The sequence below is a fragment of the Lepidochelys kempii genome, chromosome 14 (assembly GCF_965140265.1).
Source record: "Lepidochelys kempii isolate rLepKem1 chromosome 14, rLepKem1.hap2, whole genome shotgun sequence".
Taxonomy (NCBI): Eukaryota; Metazoa; Chordata; order Testudines; family Cheloniidae; genus Lepidochelys; species Lepidochelys kempii.
The window spans coordinates 10,996,916-11,016,968 of NC_133269.1; the positions used below are offsets into that span (position 1 = coordinate 10,996,916).

A 20,053-nucleotide genomic window follows, 5' to 3' on the forward strand; every position below is an offset into this window, starting at 1 on the left:
CAATGCCTCTCTATGCCTCCTTGCACCCAACTGTTTCCCTGTATTTCCTATTTCTCGGAGTTTCTCTGCGAGTTCCTTGGACCTCGATCAATACTGTCTTTACGTGATTTGTAAAGAGTTGTGTAATAACAAACAATAACAGCAACCCTGCACAAAGCCAGAGTAACCAGGCCTTTTGCTCTGCAGTGGTGCTGGTGGTGAGATGTGGGATCCTTCCCCCTACCACCGGGTGGCAGCGGAGTACCAAAGGAACCACAGAGTCTTACACCTGCAGACGAGTCTATTGTTTTTGAACTCCCCGGGACTAGAACTTTTGGCCAGTGGATCCAGTAACTGTAGATCTGCTGGCTACGGTCCAGTTCACTCCTTGCATGGTGGCACAGAGAAAAATCCCATGCTCTAGTGCTTTGTGGTTGGGACCCCCTGTGCATCAGAATTGTGTCTGTTCTATTGCCCTGGAAGACCATGCAGAATATGGCACATATAGAGTACTTCACAAACTGAACATACAGGCTGCAGCCAGTGTCTAGTTAAGGGTAGGGTATAAATAATGCAGCCCACGCCCACTTTTATGTATCTATGATCACATTTTCTGAGATCAAAACTATCCCTTGGCTTTTAGGAGACAGCACGTTTACCCCTCTGCTCTTCTCATTTTGACTTAACCTGTCTTTGTCTTTTCAGTGAAATCAGCTCTGACTGATTATGGTGAAACAGGAGCGTGGCCATCACCTCTTCTGGCCCTTGTACACCGCTGACCCAGTCAAGATTTCTGACTCAAAAACCAGCCTATATGCTTTTGTAGCCTCTTTTAAAATGTCAGTATTTGGAAGCCAGCTGTTAAATATTATACAGAGATTCTCAGTTAATCGAGTGAAGCGGAAAACATGCTGTTGCATCTTATGCTGATGCTAGCATTGGTGAGGTCTGCAAAGAGGAAATTGTTCTCAACCATAGCTAAAGTTGTTCAGTTTTGTAGGGGGACTAGATCAAAGTAGTAATTGGGTAAAACTGAGTAATTATAGTAAATCAATCTTGAGAACAGCGGGTGAAGACAATTTTCAGAAATCAGACACCACAAGCAGTGTGTGAAGTAACGTTTTTTGTATTTATCAAAACCACATGATCTGAATTTAAAATAAACATTTTTTAAAAATAACTTCTGTTTAGTTTTTAGTTGGCTTGACTCTCTCCCAGGATTACATTTTATAAGAAACACCTGTAGGGAAGGCATAGCATAGGAGATGGAGATGAAGGGCCTGAGGTACTGAGCAGCTTCTGGAAGATGGTTAGTGCCCTTAGCACCCATTGGCTTCAGTGAGACTGAGGGCACTGATCATCTCCCTGGCTCAGGTCCTAATGTGACACACAAACCCCTCAATCATGCTGTGTTTCTCTGAAGGGGCTTAGTAGTTAAATAATATAAAATGAAAGCCCAAGAAAAGAGTCCAATTTATTCCTTGATTAAACCCATTAAACAGCAGCATATTAAAAGTCTATGGGCAGATTCATAAGAGTTAGCCATCACTGAGAAGATCATTAATTTGTCCAAATAGTGGTACTACTAGTGGTATTAATAAGAAGGTGCAGCAATACACAAATGGCCCGGTCTGGAAACGAAACAATAATAATAGTAGGATCCAGTGCTGTGTCAACTGCTCCAGTGCTGAGTAAACACTTGGAATTGGTGATGGGGTACATGATCATTCACTTACAATTCAAATCTCCCTGAGTCAGTAGTGATTGAGTGTTACCACCATGAGAGGGTAATTCAGTAGCCTATGTGCAAGGGGTCAGAGGTTCCCAGTGGATAGGTGTCTACATCACAAAAAAACAACTCCCTGTGCAGTAACTTCTTGACAGTCTCAGCAGATGCCAAGGAGTGTAAGGATTAGTGGCCTCTTCCACAAAGTGGCAAACCCTGCTCCAAGAATGGAAGAATTAACAGGATTTTGAACTCACCAAGTTTCCAGTCCCTACATAGAAACGACCCGGTAGTGGAGAGTTTGGCCCTCAGTCACACCTGTGTAAAGCTGAAGTAACTCTACTGCAGTAAACAGAGATCAGAACTGGTTCCAGTCACTTTGGTGGGATTTATGAGCGTACAAGTGAGAGAGAATTTAGCTCTAGGGTTCTCCTCACAGGGAGGAAATGTAAACTGGTACTGACCTGCTATGCCAGAACCTGATTGGGAAGTACAGTATCTGCAGAGGACAAAAGAATGTTTCTCCCTTCTGGTGCGTGATAATGGGGGGTGGGGGAGAATTCCCTGCTCCACCCCTCGCAAAAAAGCCCCAACCCAGCCAGAAGCTGCTTAAAGTCTTAACATTCTTGTATTACAAACTCATGTTATCATACAAGCCAGTGCCAAGTCCCCTAGTTTTACCTCTGAGGTTATTTCCCTTACAATAATACAAAATGAAAATCAAAATAGATGAATTCACTATAACCACATATGCTGGGAGTTGAACTGCTTTAAAAACTTTGATATATTTTTCATTTTTCAAATAATTCCATTCTGCCTATCCAGACTTCTTCATAGCCCATGCTCAACTGTTGTTGGGTGTTGTTAATCAGAAGCCGCACCTCACCCTAGAGGGGTCTCTGTGCCATTGGTAGATGCAAGTGATCTCTGGACGTGATTTTCAGAAGTGACAAGTGATTCTGGGTGCCTCCATTTTTAACTGGCCAACATGAGACACCTCTGAGGGGCCTGAGTTTCAGAGAGCTGGTGCTTAGCACTTTCAGAAAATCAGACCCATTGAAGATGTCTCAAATTGGGTACAAAAAAATTAGAACTCAAAATTATGGGTCACTTTTGAAAATCTTGGTCTGACCATAGGTTTGCTAAGCACTTTGAAACCCTTTGGATTAAAGGCTTTATAACAACAATACTTAGCACACACAATCTTCTACCAACCTGACCTGACAAACTCTTACAATACAGGTTTCAGAGTAGCAGCCGTGTTAGTCTGTATTCACAAAAAGAAAAGGAGGACTTGTGGCACCTTAAAAACTAACAAATTTATTTGAGCATAAGCTTTCGTGAGAACATAAACTTTCGTGAGCTACAGCTCACTTCATGAAGTGAGCTGTAGCTCACGAAAGCTTATGCTCAAATAAATTTTAGTCTCTAAGATGCCACAAGTATTCCTTTTCTTCTTACAATACAATATTTGTATTTTACAGATGGAAAAATTGAGGACGAGATGTTAAAGCAAATACTTTCAAAAGTGGCCTCTAATTTTGAGTGCCAAATTTATGACAAAGACATGATTTTCAGAGATGCTGAGCACGAGCAACTCCAACTAGGCTCAGTACTCAGCACCTAAGAAAATCAGCCCTATTGGTAGATGCTAAATTCAGCACTCAAAAACTGAGGGCAGTTCTGAAAATTATGATGTAAATGCCTTGCCCTAGGTTATACAGGGAGATAGGATCAGAGCTGGCATTACAATTCAGGAGATACTGGATTGCAAATGCCAAACTCAATCCAGCAGATTGTGCTGTCTCTCATTATACCATTGGGAACTCACTTAAACAGGAGCCTCGATGTTGAGTGTAGAAGTCTACTCCTAATGAGAACTACAGCGGATTTACTAAGATTTGAACTAGCAAGAAGATTTCACAGACATGTAAATACTGTGGCTATTATCAAAATAACCTGCAGATTATAAAATACACGATGCCGGTCCTTTCTGCCACCCACCATGCGCAGTAGCACTGCAAAGGTGCAGCTGTGTTTAGCGGCCTCTGAATCCACAAAGGGACGGAGCAGGACCTGGGTCTAAGGAAACTAAGAAGAGTTCCAACTTTGTAATGCAGTGGAAATGTTTGGGGGCAGGCTTGGTCACAGAAAGGCTTATCAGCCTATAGCTTTACAGTTTCTATTTAGCATTCAGTAGGTAAATGCAAGTGAAATTTGTTTTCCTTTTAAGATGATACATTTAGCCCTACTGCTGTAAGCATTTACATTTATGCTATAAAGGTTGTCCAGCTATGATCAGTGCTTTGTTATTCTTAAATTCAGTCATTAAATCATAAATTGATTTCTGTAAATATCCAGCTTTCAGTAAAATTAATTGTGGTTCTTCCTCCCCCCAGACACAAACATACTAGACATTTATGATCTATTTGATGTCACCCATTACTTATAAGACTCAAAAGGGGGTGACAAGGCATGCTTTCAAGGTGGCTGCTTGATTTAGTAGCTTGATTACAAAACCCACTATGCCATTTTTTCTGTGCTTTAATGGTCTGTCTGTTTTTCTGAGTATTGTCTTAGACTACTTGGTTACCTACCACAGACCACCACCTGTTCTCAGCTACATTGGTGGATATTCCAAGTAACTCCCTTGCCTTCCATGACGTCTCTCAGTATTTACGATGGTGTAAAAGGCAGAAGGATTTGGCCCTTGGGCATATACTCATCTGTCTCTTTGGTTTCCTACAGATACAATGAATGGTCAAAGACAATGTGACAGCCATCTGTTCCCACCACCTCCTCCTCATTGCATGACAGAGAGGGATTTTTAAAAGGATGTCTCAGTTCACAAGATATTAGTTCCTTCAAATGTCAAAAAGCAGGCTGGTCCCGAGTCATAGATTATAGGGCCAGCAGGAACCATTGTGATCACCTTATCTGACCTCCTGCATAACACAGGCTATAGGAATTCCCTAAATTAAATTCCTTTTTGAACTAGAGCCTCTCTTTTAGATAAATATCTGTGTCTTTTGGTTTTTAAATTGTTTGAGCAATTTTTACTGCTCTTAAGGTGTCAGAAGTACTAGGAAGTCTTTAAAATATCTTAGTGTTTTGTCTGTGAGTTGTGTCTGCTCCTGCACGTATTTGCTACGGAACCACTGATAGATGGAACAGAACGGGTTTACAGAGCAAGGGGGTGGACAAAAAGAGACTAACACATCTCAATGTATACACAAAACCTTTTGCCTGTACATCAGCAATAGGAAATATTCTTCCCTGGCAGCACTCTAGGGCAGTTAAGCACACCAGGAAAGCTTCTGGCTCTTGGGTGAATTATGAAAAAAAAAACATTTGAAGTACTATCCCTTCCTTTGCCATAAAACAGAAAAATAATCACTGGTCTCTCAGCATTCCAGAGGATTGAAATATTTGGGAATTCACATCTTGTTCTCCAGGAAAGACATATTTAAAGTACAAGTTGTGCTTTCACAGTCTAAGACAGATTATAGCGTATGTCAAAGCATAGGAACTTGCTTTTGTTAAGCAACAAGAAAATGGTGTTTATAGGGGGCAAAATCCCCAGCTGCTCCTTACCAATTTTACACATATGCAAGAAGTGGGTGGCAGTGGGAGGGAGAATAGCAAGGCCAGACCTAATTTTAGGTGCTAGTCCCATGATGCAGAGCTGCCATATGTTAAAGGTGAAACACAGTAGGAAGACAGAGGAGATTAACTGGAGTAGGTTGCTCTGGGAGAAAATTAATGTTCTTTTCTATGTCGTTCTTCCACTATGATTCTTCCCAAGCAACAGCAACGAATGGGATATTACATGGCATCAAAATACAGCCTGCCAATGAAAGCATGTATTGTCTCACAGGCTTTACTGACAGAATGCTATGACTCTCCCCTGAAGTCTTTTACTGCCAGATCATATGACCGCGTCAAATTCTGCCCTGATTTACATTCGTTACAACCCCCAATTAGGTCAATGGGGATTGCATCTGAAGAAAATCTGGGCAGAATTTGTCCCATGTGTCTAACTATCAAGAGTGGTTCAAAGTGAACTTGCTCTTATCAAGATGAAATGGTATTTCCATATGAATGTCTCCCAACTGATCACTATATACACATTTCTGAATGCATACGATGGCACCCATGAGATCACCTGAACTGCACCCAAGGCCCTAGGTTTTAGAGAGGAACTTCCCATGGGGGATTATAAATCCTTGTGGAATCTGAGTAATTGGATTTCTCATGCTCATAACTGGATTGATGCCGAATCACATCCTGCACAGAATTTTTTTATTCCCCTCAAAAGCGGTGAATGTGTCAGATAGGCTGAACTGCTGAGGAACAAGATTAAGTCACCTGGGGTATGAACTGCAGCGAGGACTGTGACAGAAGCTTCCATACTCCTGCTTCTCACCAAATAGCATTAATTGCTGCACTATTTTTTGATTGTAGTTCATAGATGCAGTTGGATGCCACCTCCTCTCTGCAGGTGATCAATTCATCATACACTGTAAATGGCAGATGACAGGGGCAGTTTTAAAAAGCCCAAACCATCTTCTCCTAAGTACCAGACGATCTGAACATATGCCATGAATTCAGAAAAAAAAAAAAGAAGGTATTTAGAGCCGTTTTATGTATGTGCCAACCAGGTAGGAAACTTCTTATGGGATTGTTTTTAAAAATGCCTGTGTTTACGTACCTTAGAGATCTCAGAACCTTTATCGGTTGGGAAGTAACGGCCATTCCCTTCTCCTTCCACAGCACTGAGAGGAGAAATATGGACCTAATCTCATAGAAGGGATTTCAATACCCAGTTCTGTATTCTGTTATGTAGGAAACTCCCAAATGCTCCTGAAGTGCTCTTGGCTGCTAAGACACATGGGCTCAATCATCAACTAAGCATCATCTAGAGTAAGTTGGTAAAACTTTTCAGAAAGCACTGGATCAAATTCACGGATGTAGGTTACACCACTGCTTACATATCAGGTTAAATTGGTCAGAAAATGAGTGTAAGTGGCAAAACAGTGCAATTTGTACCAATGGCTATGAAAAATGAGTGCCGCTTACATGACTTGTTGGTTGTAGCAGGAAGGTGAGAGATAAAATTAACTTTCCCTTCACATTACTTGAAGTTGCATCATATTACTTCAGACCCTCTTGGGACCAAGTTCAGCCCTCACTGACATCAGCTGGAGGCACACCCATGTATGTCAGGGACCATATCTGATCCCCACTCACCACTCCATTCGTATGATTTGTATTCATTTTAGACCCCTGAAAGTCAAGTCAGTGCAAATTATACTCACTTTTTCCACCAGCATACTAGTGTGTAACCCACAGCACTGTTTACATCACTTCTCAACTTTTCCCGGCAACCCCGTGGCCTTACTGCCCATAATAGCTTTAGCTGCAATCATGAGACACTACTGAAGTTCGAAAGGTAATTTCTCCATGCTTGCTAGTGCTTGACCATTGGATGCTTAACAATGTGGCTGATCAAAAACGAATAAATGAGGCACTAAAATGCCCTAATGGAGGAGATTAAAAAAATTCTCAAACATTTTATTCACATTCCAGCTTTAACTCTCAATGACAGGTATACAAAAACGTTTCACCCATAAAGAATGCATCCATGTAAATGTTTTATTCATGTCAGTTATTCATATAAGTGGGATTCACTGTAGTATGTAACACAAGCCAGCTGGTTTACTTCTTTTAAACTTTGATTTCTCATACACTTCATACTGTTTCACCCCTCTTCAAAGATATTAATAGAAATTTCACAGCAAACTACCTCAACCTTATGTGATTTCAGCTTCTGTCCTGGAGTATGTTTATTGCATGAGATTTACAAGAGATAGAATTAACAGCCCCAATTACCTGATAGCCCAATAAAGTACCATGCATGTGAAGCAGCTTATTAATTAAAAAAAGAATTCTCTTTAGCAAACTGTAAAATATTAATTAATTCAAACAGTCATTGCAGTTTCTGTTCACTCTGAAGCTTAACCACATGTTAAGAAGATGACGGAATTCAAATTTAAGGTGAGTTTACATGTGGCAACATTTGGGGAATTACAACTGTCATGACAACCAAGACATGTTTCAATGCTGGGTTGTACCCACCGGAGAGGGACAGTGGTAAAATAGCTCTGAGTACCTCAGGACTTTGGCTGTTCTAAATACCAAAGAGAAAGAAAGGATTGAAATTCACAGCCAAACAGTACAAGAGGGCTACAGAATTAGTGCTAGTGCTGTAAATACCAGGCATAATCCCTATTTAAACGTACAACAATTAGATTAAATCCTCCTGAACAGGATCAGCTGATTAGAAGCACCTCAGGGTATGTTCCTTCCAGAAAAGGATGCCTATTAACTTTATGTAAACTCTTCTGGAAATTTGTACCACACTTAGTTAGAGATAGGGGACTTCTGTGGCACTTGCTTCTTGCTGTGAATAGTTAACTTTCGATTGACTTTACACAAAGGGCTTCACCTTTCTCTTATAAAGCTGTCCTACAAAGAGCCAGTTTTGGACAGGCTTGCACTCTGTGCAAACTCCTTGGAGGCAAAGGTGTAAGCAAAGTCTGAATTTGTCAACAAGAAACAAAATACTATTACATCTGGAGCAAGAAACTTTGCACCACTTTAATCCCAGGGGTGGGGGGAGCTCTAGAGAGTGAGAGGTTTCAGACAGTGGTCATGCAGGGGAACTTTGCACTCTTTCCCTTTGCATATCAAGGAGGGTGTCTCTATGCTAATCTTGCAAAGGCTGATGTGGACAATGGAGTCTGGGATATGCCACAGGGTTTGTGATGACAGAGATCCAGAGGCCCTAGCATCCTGGCTAAGGACCGTACTAAGAAACAGCTGCTATTGTTGCATTTCTAGATAAAGACTGGAAGTGTGAAAACCTCATGAGAAACCCTGTTCTTGTGAGATTTCCAGCCCAAATTTGAGGACTCAACAGGTGAGGATGGTATGGAAAGCAGCTGAACATCTGAGGCTTTTTCTCTGCTGAACTCCTGCCACGGGAAGTTCATTCTCTACTGATCTGCACTTTATTGCCACGTCAGCAAAAGTTTAGCTTCAAAGTGCAGCTCTCAATAGAATCCTCTCAAGCATATTCAGCAGATCCAACATTTCATCGAGGCAGCAGAAAACTGCATTTGTGACTTTCTAGTGGTCACAGAACCCAAATGAAATGAAATCAGATGAACAGTGAAATGTGACATTTCTTCTACTGTGTGAGACCAGTTATTTTGTTGCTATTATAGATATTTAAGCAACCATGGATTATGCCAACTGCTACAACTGTAGTCATTTCTTGAGGTCCTGGTTCGGCTTTCAGTCACACTGGTATAAATGCATGGTAACAACACTGTAGCAAGTGGAGCAGGGACCTCAGATTTACACAGAACCTAACTTATTGCAAGGTAAAAAGCACTTCAGCCTGACCGACTGATCAAACCAACCAACTCTTTTATAGGCCAAAAGTGGCAATATCCTCTTTTCAATGTTTCACGTAAAATGCAATTTACGTACAGCTCCACAAAATGAGTCTTACTTTATCGGTTTTATTTGCTGAAGCTGCAGAGTATGTAAAATTGTATTGGAAAACACTACTTGTTTGTATTTCCTAAGTTACTGCTTCAAAACATTCCTTGGTATACATCGCCTGCAGTAACCTACATCAGTCTGAAAATAATCAGCATATTAAACACAATGGCTCAAGCAGAACTTGAGTGCTGCAGCATATATGGGATGTTCTGAATCATTGTGAGAATACTGTGTCAGCTCTAATATATCTAGCTGCAGGCACCAGTGTTGAGTTAAAGACAATGTAGTAGTAAGTAAAAAATGTTCCTGTTTTTGCTGGCTGGCACAGAAACTTAAATACACTACTTTACATACAACTTCCACAATGGTTCAGGGGAAAATCAATTTCACCCCACTGCAGAGGCCTCACTCACCACCCTCTTCATCTCTTATGTGCCTTTGTGGAAGTCCTCTCCACAAGCAAAATAATGTGTACCTACGCACGCATAGGAATTGAACAATTTGCCAGATTAGGCAGCTAGCAGAAGCAACACATGATTAAGATTCACCGGTTATTAACTTAACAACGTACTGAATGGGCATCAACCCCACATTTAGCTGGCTGTTCTCCTGACTGGTAAGAGGCAAGATAAGGTTGCTGTGTGAATGAGCCCTTAATATTAACACAGCTGTGTTTCACCACCTGATGGAAGAATAATATGATAGCTTAAATCACTTCCTGACAAAGTCTCTCTCTCTCTCTCTCACACACACACACACACACACACACACACACACACACACACACACACACACACACACAGACAAACTGTTTTTCCTGGATTTTTCCAGTAGGATCAGCGAACTGAGCTAAAACAATCGGATGCCATCCGATGAAGTGAGCTGTAGCTCACGAAAGCTCATGCTCAAATAAATTGGTTAGTCTCTAAGGTGCCACAAGTACTCCTTTTCTGATCTGAATTGTGCAACTCTAACTCAGATTGGGGAACATTTATTCATACTAGTTGTCAGTGGGTGTGGAGAATGAGTATGTGGTAATTACCATGAATAAAGGTTGCACAGGTGGGGTCACTATGCACATCAGATTCTGCACCGTAAATATATGGATTCTATCCCAGTATGATGAATATAGTAAGAATACTGGTCTTGATCCTGACTCAGCAGAGCACTTAAGTATGTACTTAACTTTAGGCACATGAATAAGTCCATTATACAATGGGCCTACTCATGGGCTTAACATTAACTACATGCTTAAGTGCTCTGCTGGATCAGGACCAGAGTACTTAGCACTTTGCAGATATACAGTATCTTCTCATTTGGGTCAGGATTAAGAGTAATTTGCCTTTTCTATAAAATAACAGGTACAGAACTGAAATGTGGATGAATAGGAATGATTTAAATGAAAGATATATGTCTAGCTACTCTCAGGACATCAAGCAGCTTTATGGTAATTTCACTGCCTATTTGAATTCTCTCAGAAGTAACAATTCAATTTTCAAGACCACTCAAGTATAAAAGATGGTGAACTGGATCCTGGCCTGTGATAAGGCTCCTTTGTGCCACTGCAGCAACACACAGGAGCCTGAGACCCAACTTAACTGATTACATGGAGACTCTTCTAGGCAAGGGAATTTGGAGGCACTATATCTTGCTCTGATACCTAGGAACCTTCACTCACCCTAAGGTTTCTTTACCTTAAACCCAAATTACATGCATCAGCATCTCACTTCGTGCAGGTAGCGAACAGATAAAACTGAGTTTTTACTTTTGTGGGCCAATGTTGCTCCCATTAAAATCAATGAAACTCTGGCTATTAAATTCAACAGAAGCAGGATCAGACCTTAATTCAGGTAGGTCAACAATAAAATATTCATAGACACAAGCAGCATATTACACGTTGCTCTCCACAGGGCATATCTAACACGTGACCGTTCCCTGCTCTTTGACTTTACAGCATTGTAGAGAATAATGAAAATAAAGTTGTAAGGGATACCTGATATTAACTAAATAAATAGGTACTAGAGATGTGCCTGAGGGTGCAAAGTTTGCACACAAAATTGGATCTGAGGTCTTAAAAAGTGCAGGGGTATTTGGATGCTCGGTTCTGATTCAGACTCGGCATAACATTAACTCAACTGTTTCATAATAATGCTAACTTTGCTTGCTAGTGTCTTCCACTCTGAAAACATAAATCAAACTCACAAACCCCTGCTGGCAGGCAGGTAGGTATTAAATAATCAGCCTTAACACGATCTTTCACAGCAAAAAGGAGACCTTTATATATTAGGGTACAAACAACAAGATAGGGGGGTCCTGATCCAAAGCCCACTTTAACATCCGTGGAAATCTTTCCATTAACATCGATGGGCTTTGGCTCAGGCTCATATGGTTTATAATTATGTTGGTATCCTAGATCTAGAAGGTATTTTGTGATTCTTTATCTGTGCAACTGTATATGTATCATACTGGATGCTTTTGCCTTAAGTTTAAAGATATTATCACCTTCCCTTCACTCGCTAAAAATACTGCACCACCTTTTTCTTTTAGTCTTTCTGAAAAAAAAATCATTAAGGAAATCCTTTAATTAAGAAAATCCTCAAGAGCAAATGACAAGAAGAGCTGGATTTTAGTGCTTTGCATTTTCTCGTCTCCCCCCCACCCCCCGCCGAGGGGGACTACTTTTAAAACTTTGTAGAGCTTGTCATTGTAATTTATACAGTGCTTTATTGTAACATCTCAATGTCACCTCTCCTCTAATCTTGGGAGGGTTGTCTGAAAATTCATTCAACTGCAGGTGGCAATTTGGCCATACAGATTTTTCCTTACTCTTATTTTTGGTGTCATAATAAGTTTGTTTGCTATTATAACATCTACACTATACTGCACAAGCTGAAGTGATGATGCATTATTGACTAACATAATTAATAGATTTAACTAACCAGTAATCACCCAGAACACATTTTTTTCAATCTCCTCTCATCTTTGGTAACACTAATACGATGGAGAGGACAAGACCCTTGGCCTTTGAGACAATGGTTACACTATATATTAGGGGTGGGCAAACTATGGCCCACAGGCCGCATCCGGCCCGCCAGCCGTTTTAATCTGGCTCTCAAGCTCCCGCTGGGGAGTGGGTCTGGGGTTTGCCCTGCTCCGGCGCTCCAGCCGGGAAGCAGGGTCAGGGGCCGCTCCACACGGTTCCCAGAAGCAGCGGCAGGTTCCTCCCCCGGCTCCTAGGCGTAGGGGCAGCCAGGGGGCTCTGCTCTGCTCCCGTCCCAAGCACCGCCCCTGCAGGTCCCATTGGCCAGAAACCACAGTCAATGGGAGCTGCAGGGGCCATGCCTGTGGATGGGGCAGCGTGCAGAGTCTCCTGGCCACGCCTCCACATAAGAGCTGGAGCAGGGACATGCCACTGCTTCTGGGAGCCGCTTGAGGTAAGCGCTGCCCAGAGCCTGCACCCCTGAGCCTCTCCCCACACCCCAACCCTCTGCCCCAGCCCTGATCCCCCTCCCGCCCTCCAAACCCCTCAGTCCCAACCCAGAGCACCCTCCTACACCCCAAACTCATCATCCTCAGCCCCACCCCAGAGCCTGCACCCCCATCCGAGCCTTCACCCCCTCCCCACATCCCAACCCCAATTCTGTGAGCATTCATGACCTCCCATACAATTTCTCTTCCCAGATGTGGCCCTTGAGCCAAAAAGTTTGCCCATCCCTGCTATATACAGAGCAGAACGTCATATATGTATTTTTCTTTAAAAAAAAACCCAGAAATTGTATCAGATTATTTCTTTATCTTTGGCTTAAAATACTCCAGGTACATACAGACAGCAGTTTTTAGTATGGCTAAAATATTTGCATTGACAAGCACTGAAATGCATAAAGAATATGAGAAAACATCTTGGTAACCGGCCCAATTTCAATGGCAATGTTCACTGAGTAAGGGTAGGCTAACCTAAAGGCAGTGAAAATTTGACTTGTCAGAACTCAGTGATTTTAAGTTAGTCAGCCTATGATTAATATCTTTAGTGTAAAGTAATAACTTCTCTTTTAAACCAATGGCAGGAAACTTGGGAGTTTCTTGCTTACTTTACAATTATGATGAAATGCCTTCCACTCTGCTCCTTCAATCCATTACAATAGCAGAACAACTTAATTCCAGATACAAAGCTGCCTACAAAGTCCATTTTCAAAACAAGAACATCACTTTCTGACACACAAGGGATGCTTTTAGATGTAGTCTGAAGGTAATCACATGGTAAAGGACATTCTACTGGGACTAGTTACAAAGAGAAACTAACATGTTAGTTCTTTTCCTTGTGCCATTTTCTGGGTGAAAAGATTGCAGATGGAAGTTGACTGGGTTTAGTCAGTGTCTGTCAACATCCAGGCTCTTTAACACTTGTCTGGGTACAAAGAAAAACTGATTAGTTTTGTACCAAGCTAGCCAGTACTCCTTCACAGCCAGTTCTTGACACAGAAGGTCACTGACACAGTGAGTCAAAGCCTTTACACGCAGAAGAGATTGCAGAAAGAAACTGATGAGCATCCTATTCATTTTCCTTTGCTTTCTGCATGTGCAAAGCATTCTGACTCTATAGAAATGGCGATGGGCACCAATGTGCATAGATGACAGAGGACAAAATGATAAAGGAAGACAAAAGGAGCAAAAAGGGAGGAAAGAGGGAGAGGGAAAAAAAGAATAGAAACATGAAAGAGGAAGCCATGAAAAGAGATGAAAAAAATGCATTACTGGGAGGTGCTCAGATACTATCTGCACAGAATAGAATAAAATGATGCACAGACACCAAGCTGTATCCGGAGTTGTCTATCTGGCTGCCCAGGAAAAATTGCAGACACTACAAAGGATTCTGGGGTTTTGCTTAAGTAATGCATGGGGCACAGGTGCCATATCCCAGATTCAACAAAGGTGTCAGTGCATCTAGAGAGCCCTAAGGTTTGTGTATTACTATGGAAAGAGCTCCTAGGGTCGGAGCCAGAGTTACATCCCCCAAATCACTGAGTACTGTCTGATGTTTCTCCAGCACTGAGGCTCCCAACCAGCTTTAAAGTTGATTTTTTCATTTTAGCATTTGAATGTTCGGGCCTGTGAACTTTTTAGGGGATGGGATTTTCCCATCCCTATTGGCAACATTGAAAGGATCAAACACTGATCAAGACAATATGAGGTTGGGAGTTGGTCACCTGACTCCCAATGAATTTCAGTAGGATTTGGGTACCTAATTCCCTTAAATTCTTTGAAAAGCCCGGTCTCATTATATAAGTTTGTCCCTAAGAAAATCGATAAATGATGTCACTAACAAGCTGTATATAAAGAGAGATGAAGTTTCTTTTCATGTTACTGATTTAGTGTTCCTCCTAGAAAATTTAGAGCTTTTTTACCCCCTCTGATTATTTGAATCTCTCCCCATCATCCTCCATATGTGATAGAAACCACTTACATAGCTTTGGTGCCGGTACTCACTTGATAAAGTACTTGATTCCATCTGCTGTGTAAGCTTCTTCCCATCCATAAGGTAAGCCTAAGGTGAAACAAAGAAATAAAATTACTCTTAAAGCTCAGAAGACACCATGAAAATACAGTTGGTATGGTAATGATTAGAATACTATAGTCTTCAACCAGGGCATACAAATATTACTTTCAAAAGCCTGTTACTTTTTAATAATAAATAACAATACTACTTATGTCCAATTAAGCTTAATGGTTTTAAACTATGTCACAAAAGTATGACCTGTTAGCCAAAACCTTACTCATTATTAGTCTTATTTGCTAGTAAACTGACAGTCTGGTAGAATTTTAGGGTCTGATTCTTAACAGTCTTGAACTTTGTGTTATCAATACCTACACAAAGAAGGTGTAAAAACAACCACTCTGATTTGCTAGTGTTTTACACCTACTTTGCACAGGTGTAAATGACTCCACCAGGCGTGAAGCTGAGCAGAATCAGGCTTTCTCTGGCCTTTACAACCCTGGGTGTAACTCCTTGGAAATTTACTCGCAAACCTTTCTGAGACACTAAGAGCTAGCTTCAGAGAAAACGTATAGATGTTTCCATGCTAAGCACAATTGACAAAGTGCTACATGGGGTTTTCAGATGTGTGACTTCTACTAAAGTCAATGGGATTCACGGACTTAATGCCATAGCACTTAACACAGTGAAAGAAAACTTCTGAGAAGATGGAGTTGTTTATATATAATAACTAAGCTACCTGCTCTTTTCTCCACAGGTAATTATTAGAAGCACGACTTTCTGAGACAGAACCTTGGCTATACACACTGGGTTTTATTTTGAATGTGACTCTGTGTGAAAGACTGTTGATGATGTGGTGGTATTGGGTGATATGTTTCAGGAAAGCCTTTCAACTTGACTTTTACCTGTGCTATGCTACACTTTTTTTTCCTCTTTGAAAATTCAGTGGAAAAAGGAAAAGTTAAGAAAAAAATGCCATAGCAGTAGATTATGTGGATTAAAGCCAGGATCATGCTCTTAGCAGACGGTGAAAAATGCTGGAGAAAGCAGCAAAAGTCAGTATGCAACAGTGAGCCTGCGTTTGAGCAGTAGTTTGTTATAACCTAGATAAATCAAAGTGTAAGGACCTGAGAAACAACCCTTTGGAGACCAGAGGCATAGAGACATGCATGTATATTGTTCTGTGTGTGCTTTGATTTGGAAGGCATCTGGAAATCTTAGTGAGCTTGGAGTTACATTGTTTTGTTCAATCCCCACTGTATCTCAAAAAGCAGCTCATCAGAACCATCTGTGAGCTTGCTGGATTGCACACAGCATACAGTCTCTGAGAAATTCTCCATACCAAGGCAGGCCCCAAGAGCACAGGCATTAGAAACCCTTCCCCTAACATATCCAGCTTCCTCTCTCCCATGAGCCCACCCAGGACAGCAACCCAACTGGATCTCTAGCTTTGCCATTCCTTCATTCCAAAGGCTTCCAGTGTTTCTGCTTAGCTATCTGGGATGGGAAGCCTCCCAACCTCTCCGGTTGGAACTGATCCACTTTGCATAAATAAATTATTCTGTGAGGGGTGGACGGAGAGAAAGACTCTACTGCCTGGTGTTTTGGGCACTCACCTGGGATACGGGAGACACAGGTTCAAGTCCATGCTCTGAATCAGGCAGATCAGAGGCTTGAACCTGTGTCTCCCATACCCCAGGTGAGGGTGCACGTGCTCGCTCTTTTGCAGAAATGTCATGCTGGACCCGAGAAACTTTCCTGACAAAAACAATAAAAGTTTCCATTAAAAGTTCTGGTTTTGACAAATCAGAATTTTCCTACCAAAAAATTGTCAACCAGCTCTAGCCTTTAGTTCTCAGACAGGAACAGAGTTCTTTGCACCTGCAGAGGCACTGCTTTCAAAGGGTGTACTGAGACTACAGGTGGAAACGATTTTTTGGACATATCAGAGGCCCAAATGCAACTGACAGAACACAACTGAAAAGCAGCAAGGTGTGCCACTGGCTGGGCAGAAACTACACAACTGGTGAAGAGAAGTCCTGAGTTGGCATATGCTGAACAACCCCAGGGGCCTCAGTGCTATTTAGGAGAGCTTTAACTAAAGAAACGTTCTGAAGGAATTTTCCAACCAGCTCTAACTAGCAATATCTCTGAGATTTGGCATTGTACATGGCACTACTCATGTCCATTGTATCTACTATAAATCCTCACAATCCACACCTAAAAACAATTTCACATACTATCCTTGGAGAAAAACAAAACCAACCCAATATAGGGCTACTGATGTATGACAGCCTCCAGCATCTGACTCCCACAAAGGGTGTGGGGGGGAGAGAGAAGGATGTATTAAGTTATTAATGTGGTGCCAGTGAATTTACCCTGGCATTCACCTATTGTGAGAGGGAGTAGATTCAGTCCTTCTGTGATCATCTGTATATATTAATCTTCCAAATTTTCTTTGAGAATAGTTTATTACACATATTATAGCTTGCGAGGAGGAATAAGGATGAAATTCCAACCTCTCTATATAGTCCCTTAAAACTGTAGTTATACTATTGTTTTTATATGCAGAATCATTTTCTGAAATCAGACTAAGTTTCTGACAGACACAATCTTTCTCTGGGACTAGTGTGATGTAGACAAAATCAGAAAAGATGGAGCCCTTGTAATACGACGGGAAAAATCTTGGCCACATTGAAATCAGTGAGTCCAGGATTTCATCCCACATGTACTTCTGCTTTCTGTGACCCTTCATCGTTCCTGCAAGCATGTCACCACATGCCTGCTCGAACATCAGATAAAAAATTTCTGCACAATCACTGATGAAACTTCAGTGATTGATTTACTTTCACACTTTTTAAAGCCCTCTATGTCAACCTTTTCATTTGTCAGTGACAACCTCTCCACTGTCAGTAAAGTATCTGATTAGATACAAGCAGTTGCCTTCATGACAGAATGTTCAGAAATTCTTAGGATCACTGGTCAGCCAAGCATATGAAGCAAATTGAAGAGAAATTGAACTTCACAAATTTGCAGAGCCTCTCCACCCACCTTACTGTCTTAATGCCATTTATAACAATGATATTTTTCATTGCAAAGTCCAAGAACTGGATTTGGTTGATACACTGGGGGTTTGGCCAAGCGGTTTCATTTCACTCTTGTAAATAAAAATTATAAGCAGGTGACTTATTCAAAATTTAAAAGAAACCACAAAGTTTTCACGAAGAAAATTCCTGACAAGGGAGCACTAGAGCATTAATTATTATTTATGACTGCATGTCTCTTGTAAAAGAAGCTTTTGAGACATTTGCTATTGCTATAGCAATCTATTTTAATTTGGCTTCCTGACTTCTACTGCATCAAGTTAAAGCTCCTCTTAATCCAGCACTGCTGGTTTCATTTCATTTCACCTTTTAGCGCCTTAAACTCCTCTGATTCCTCTGTTGTTACTGCCCCCTTTATCCTTTTTCTCCACTCTTAGGGCTTTGTCTACACTTAAAATGGTACAACAGCTCTGGTGCAGCTGCACTTCAGTGTAGACACTACCCACACTGACGGGAAGGGTTCTCCAATCAGCATAGGTAATCTACCTCCCTGAGATGTGGTAGCTAGGGTGATGGACGATTTCTTCTGTCGACCTGGTGCTGCCTACATGAGTACTTAGGTCGGCTTAACTACGCCACTCGGGATGTAGATTTTTCATTCTCCCAAGGAATGTAATTATGCCAACCCAATTTTCTAGTGTTGACTAGCCCTCAGTTTTGTGCTTCCTTTTCTCATTGCTCCATCATGTAGCAAGGAGCTCCCATGTCTTGTTAGTTGTTTTCTTTGCACCCATTGCCCCTGGATATAACTTTCACCTCCTTCAAACCCACTTGTTCCATGTAATCATTCATAAGCGTATCTACTTATCAGTGCTATCTCCATACCCTCTTGGGTCAGAACTGTTGCCCGATTTATGTCTGTCCGGAAAATCGCTAAGTACTTCCACTTCCGATTGTAAATGGGAGTTGAAGGTGCTCGGTAACACTCAGGAGTGTGTTCTGCAACCTAGATGATCTGGCCTACATAGAATAAACTCACTGAGTCTTACAGTTCTTATGCATTTCCTATTTGCTTTGTAAAGTACTATATTCATTTGTGGAATTGCATAAATAATACATCTTGGTTGTGGGTGGCTGCAAATTCCCTCTTTCAAAAAAATAAAACTACATACAGCAGTTCAAAGATGAATTTCTTTGCAGCAAACAAAATGCAGAACTGTGCTGATTGTTTGTTACATATATTTGAAGTTTTCAAATATAAGTACAGTAACATAATGGTACCTACAGTTGGAAAAGACCTTTTTTATGATTTAGTGAACCCCTCTTTGTAGGAGAATCGTTTCGATAGAGGACATATCGGAAATTAGACCAAGGAGAGATTTAAAATTTTTATTAAAGCTAATGTTAAAAAAATTATGTAAAACATAGGTTGAGAAAAGCTTGTCTGTACATCTGGGTATAGTGCTTAGATTATCCACAAATACAGAGTTTGTTTTTAAAAGACATAGAGTACATAAAGAGCAATAACCCAAATTTAGGTGAATAAAATTAACAATACGGTTTAGATATTAGAATCCAAATATTCGGGTATATCACTCATGAAGAGACGTACAGAGAGTTGGTTGTGGAAAGCAAAATAATCAATGAGTGGAGATTGTCCCTCAGTAATTGTAATTGAGGATTAGGAATGTTGTTCTGAGCTACATAGTCAAAACACACCCGTGAAGTACGAGAACAGTCTCTCGGATGGGATTGCACAGTAAGATGAGAGCCCACCGAGGATCTCTCTTGTAGCCTTAGGGCGGTTTGACCGGTAGAGCGTCTGGATCCTAAAAGCTGCTGCTGGGTTGTAGCGGCGACTGATGTTCCTTCTCCTGGATTCTCTCCTGTGGTGGTGGTGGTGATGTCTCCACGCAGGAGTTCTGTGAGCAGTCGGTGCATTCTCCTGAGTTCCCTTCCTCCCAGATATGATTTCTGCAGACAGGTCTTTAGTGCATCTGTCTACAAGGAGGTCAAAGTCATCGAAGAAGGCTGTCCTCGCCAACTCCTCTATCCAAGTGGCTTGCCATGGTGTGGTGGCCCTCACCGTGGACAGCTGCTCCTCTTGTTGCTCAAGCACCACAGGCTAAGGCTGGAAAATTGCTGTAGGATTAGCCTGTTGCCTATTTTCCTCACTGTGTTGAGTACTCCATTTGGCCGGACCTTGAAGTACTTGTCCTTTTAGAAAGGACAGTTTTGGAG

At 41.4% G+C, this 20,053-nt stretch overlaps 1 protein-coding gene across 15 annotated transcripts in view; it reads right to left on the bottom strand.

The window, feature by feature from the left end:
• Positions 1-20,053, bottom strand: part of STXBP4 (syntaxin binding protein 4) — a 139,607-nt gene that overhangs the window by 16,054 nt on the left and 103,500 nt on the right. For 13 of the 15 annotated variants that reach the window (XM_073311655.1, XM_073311659.1, XM_073311653.1 and 10 more), the window contains one exon: positions 14,762-14,819. In XM_073311655.1, coding sequence (XP_073167756.1) covers positions 14,762-14,819 — 58 coding nt within the window. Of the gene's footprint in view, positions 1-12,940; positions 13,683-14,761; positions 14,820-20,053 lie in introns of those variants that run through there. The other 2 variants (XR_012154917.1, XM_073311651.1) reach the window with 2 other exon arrangements.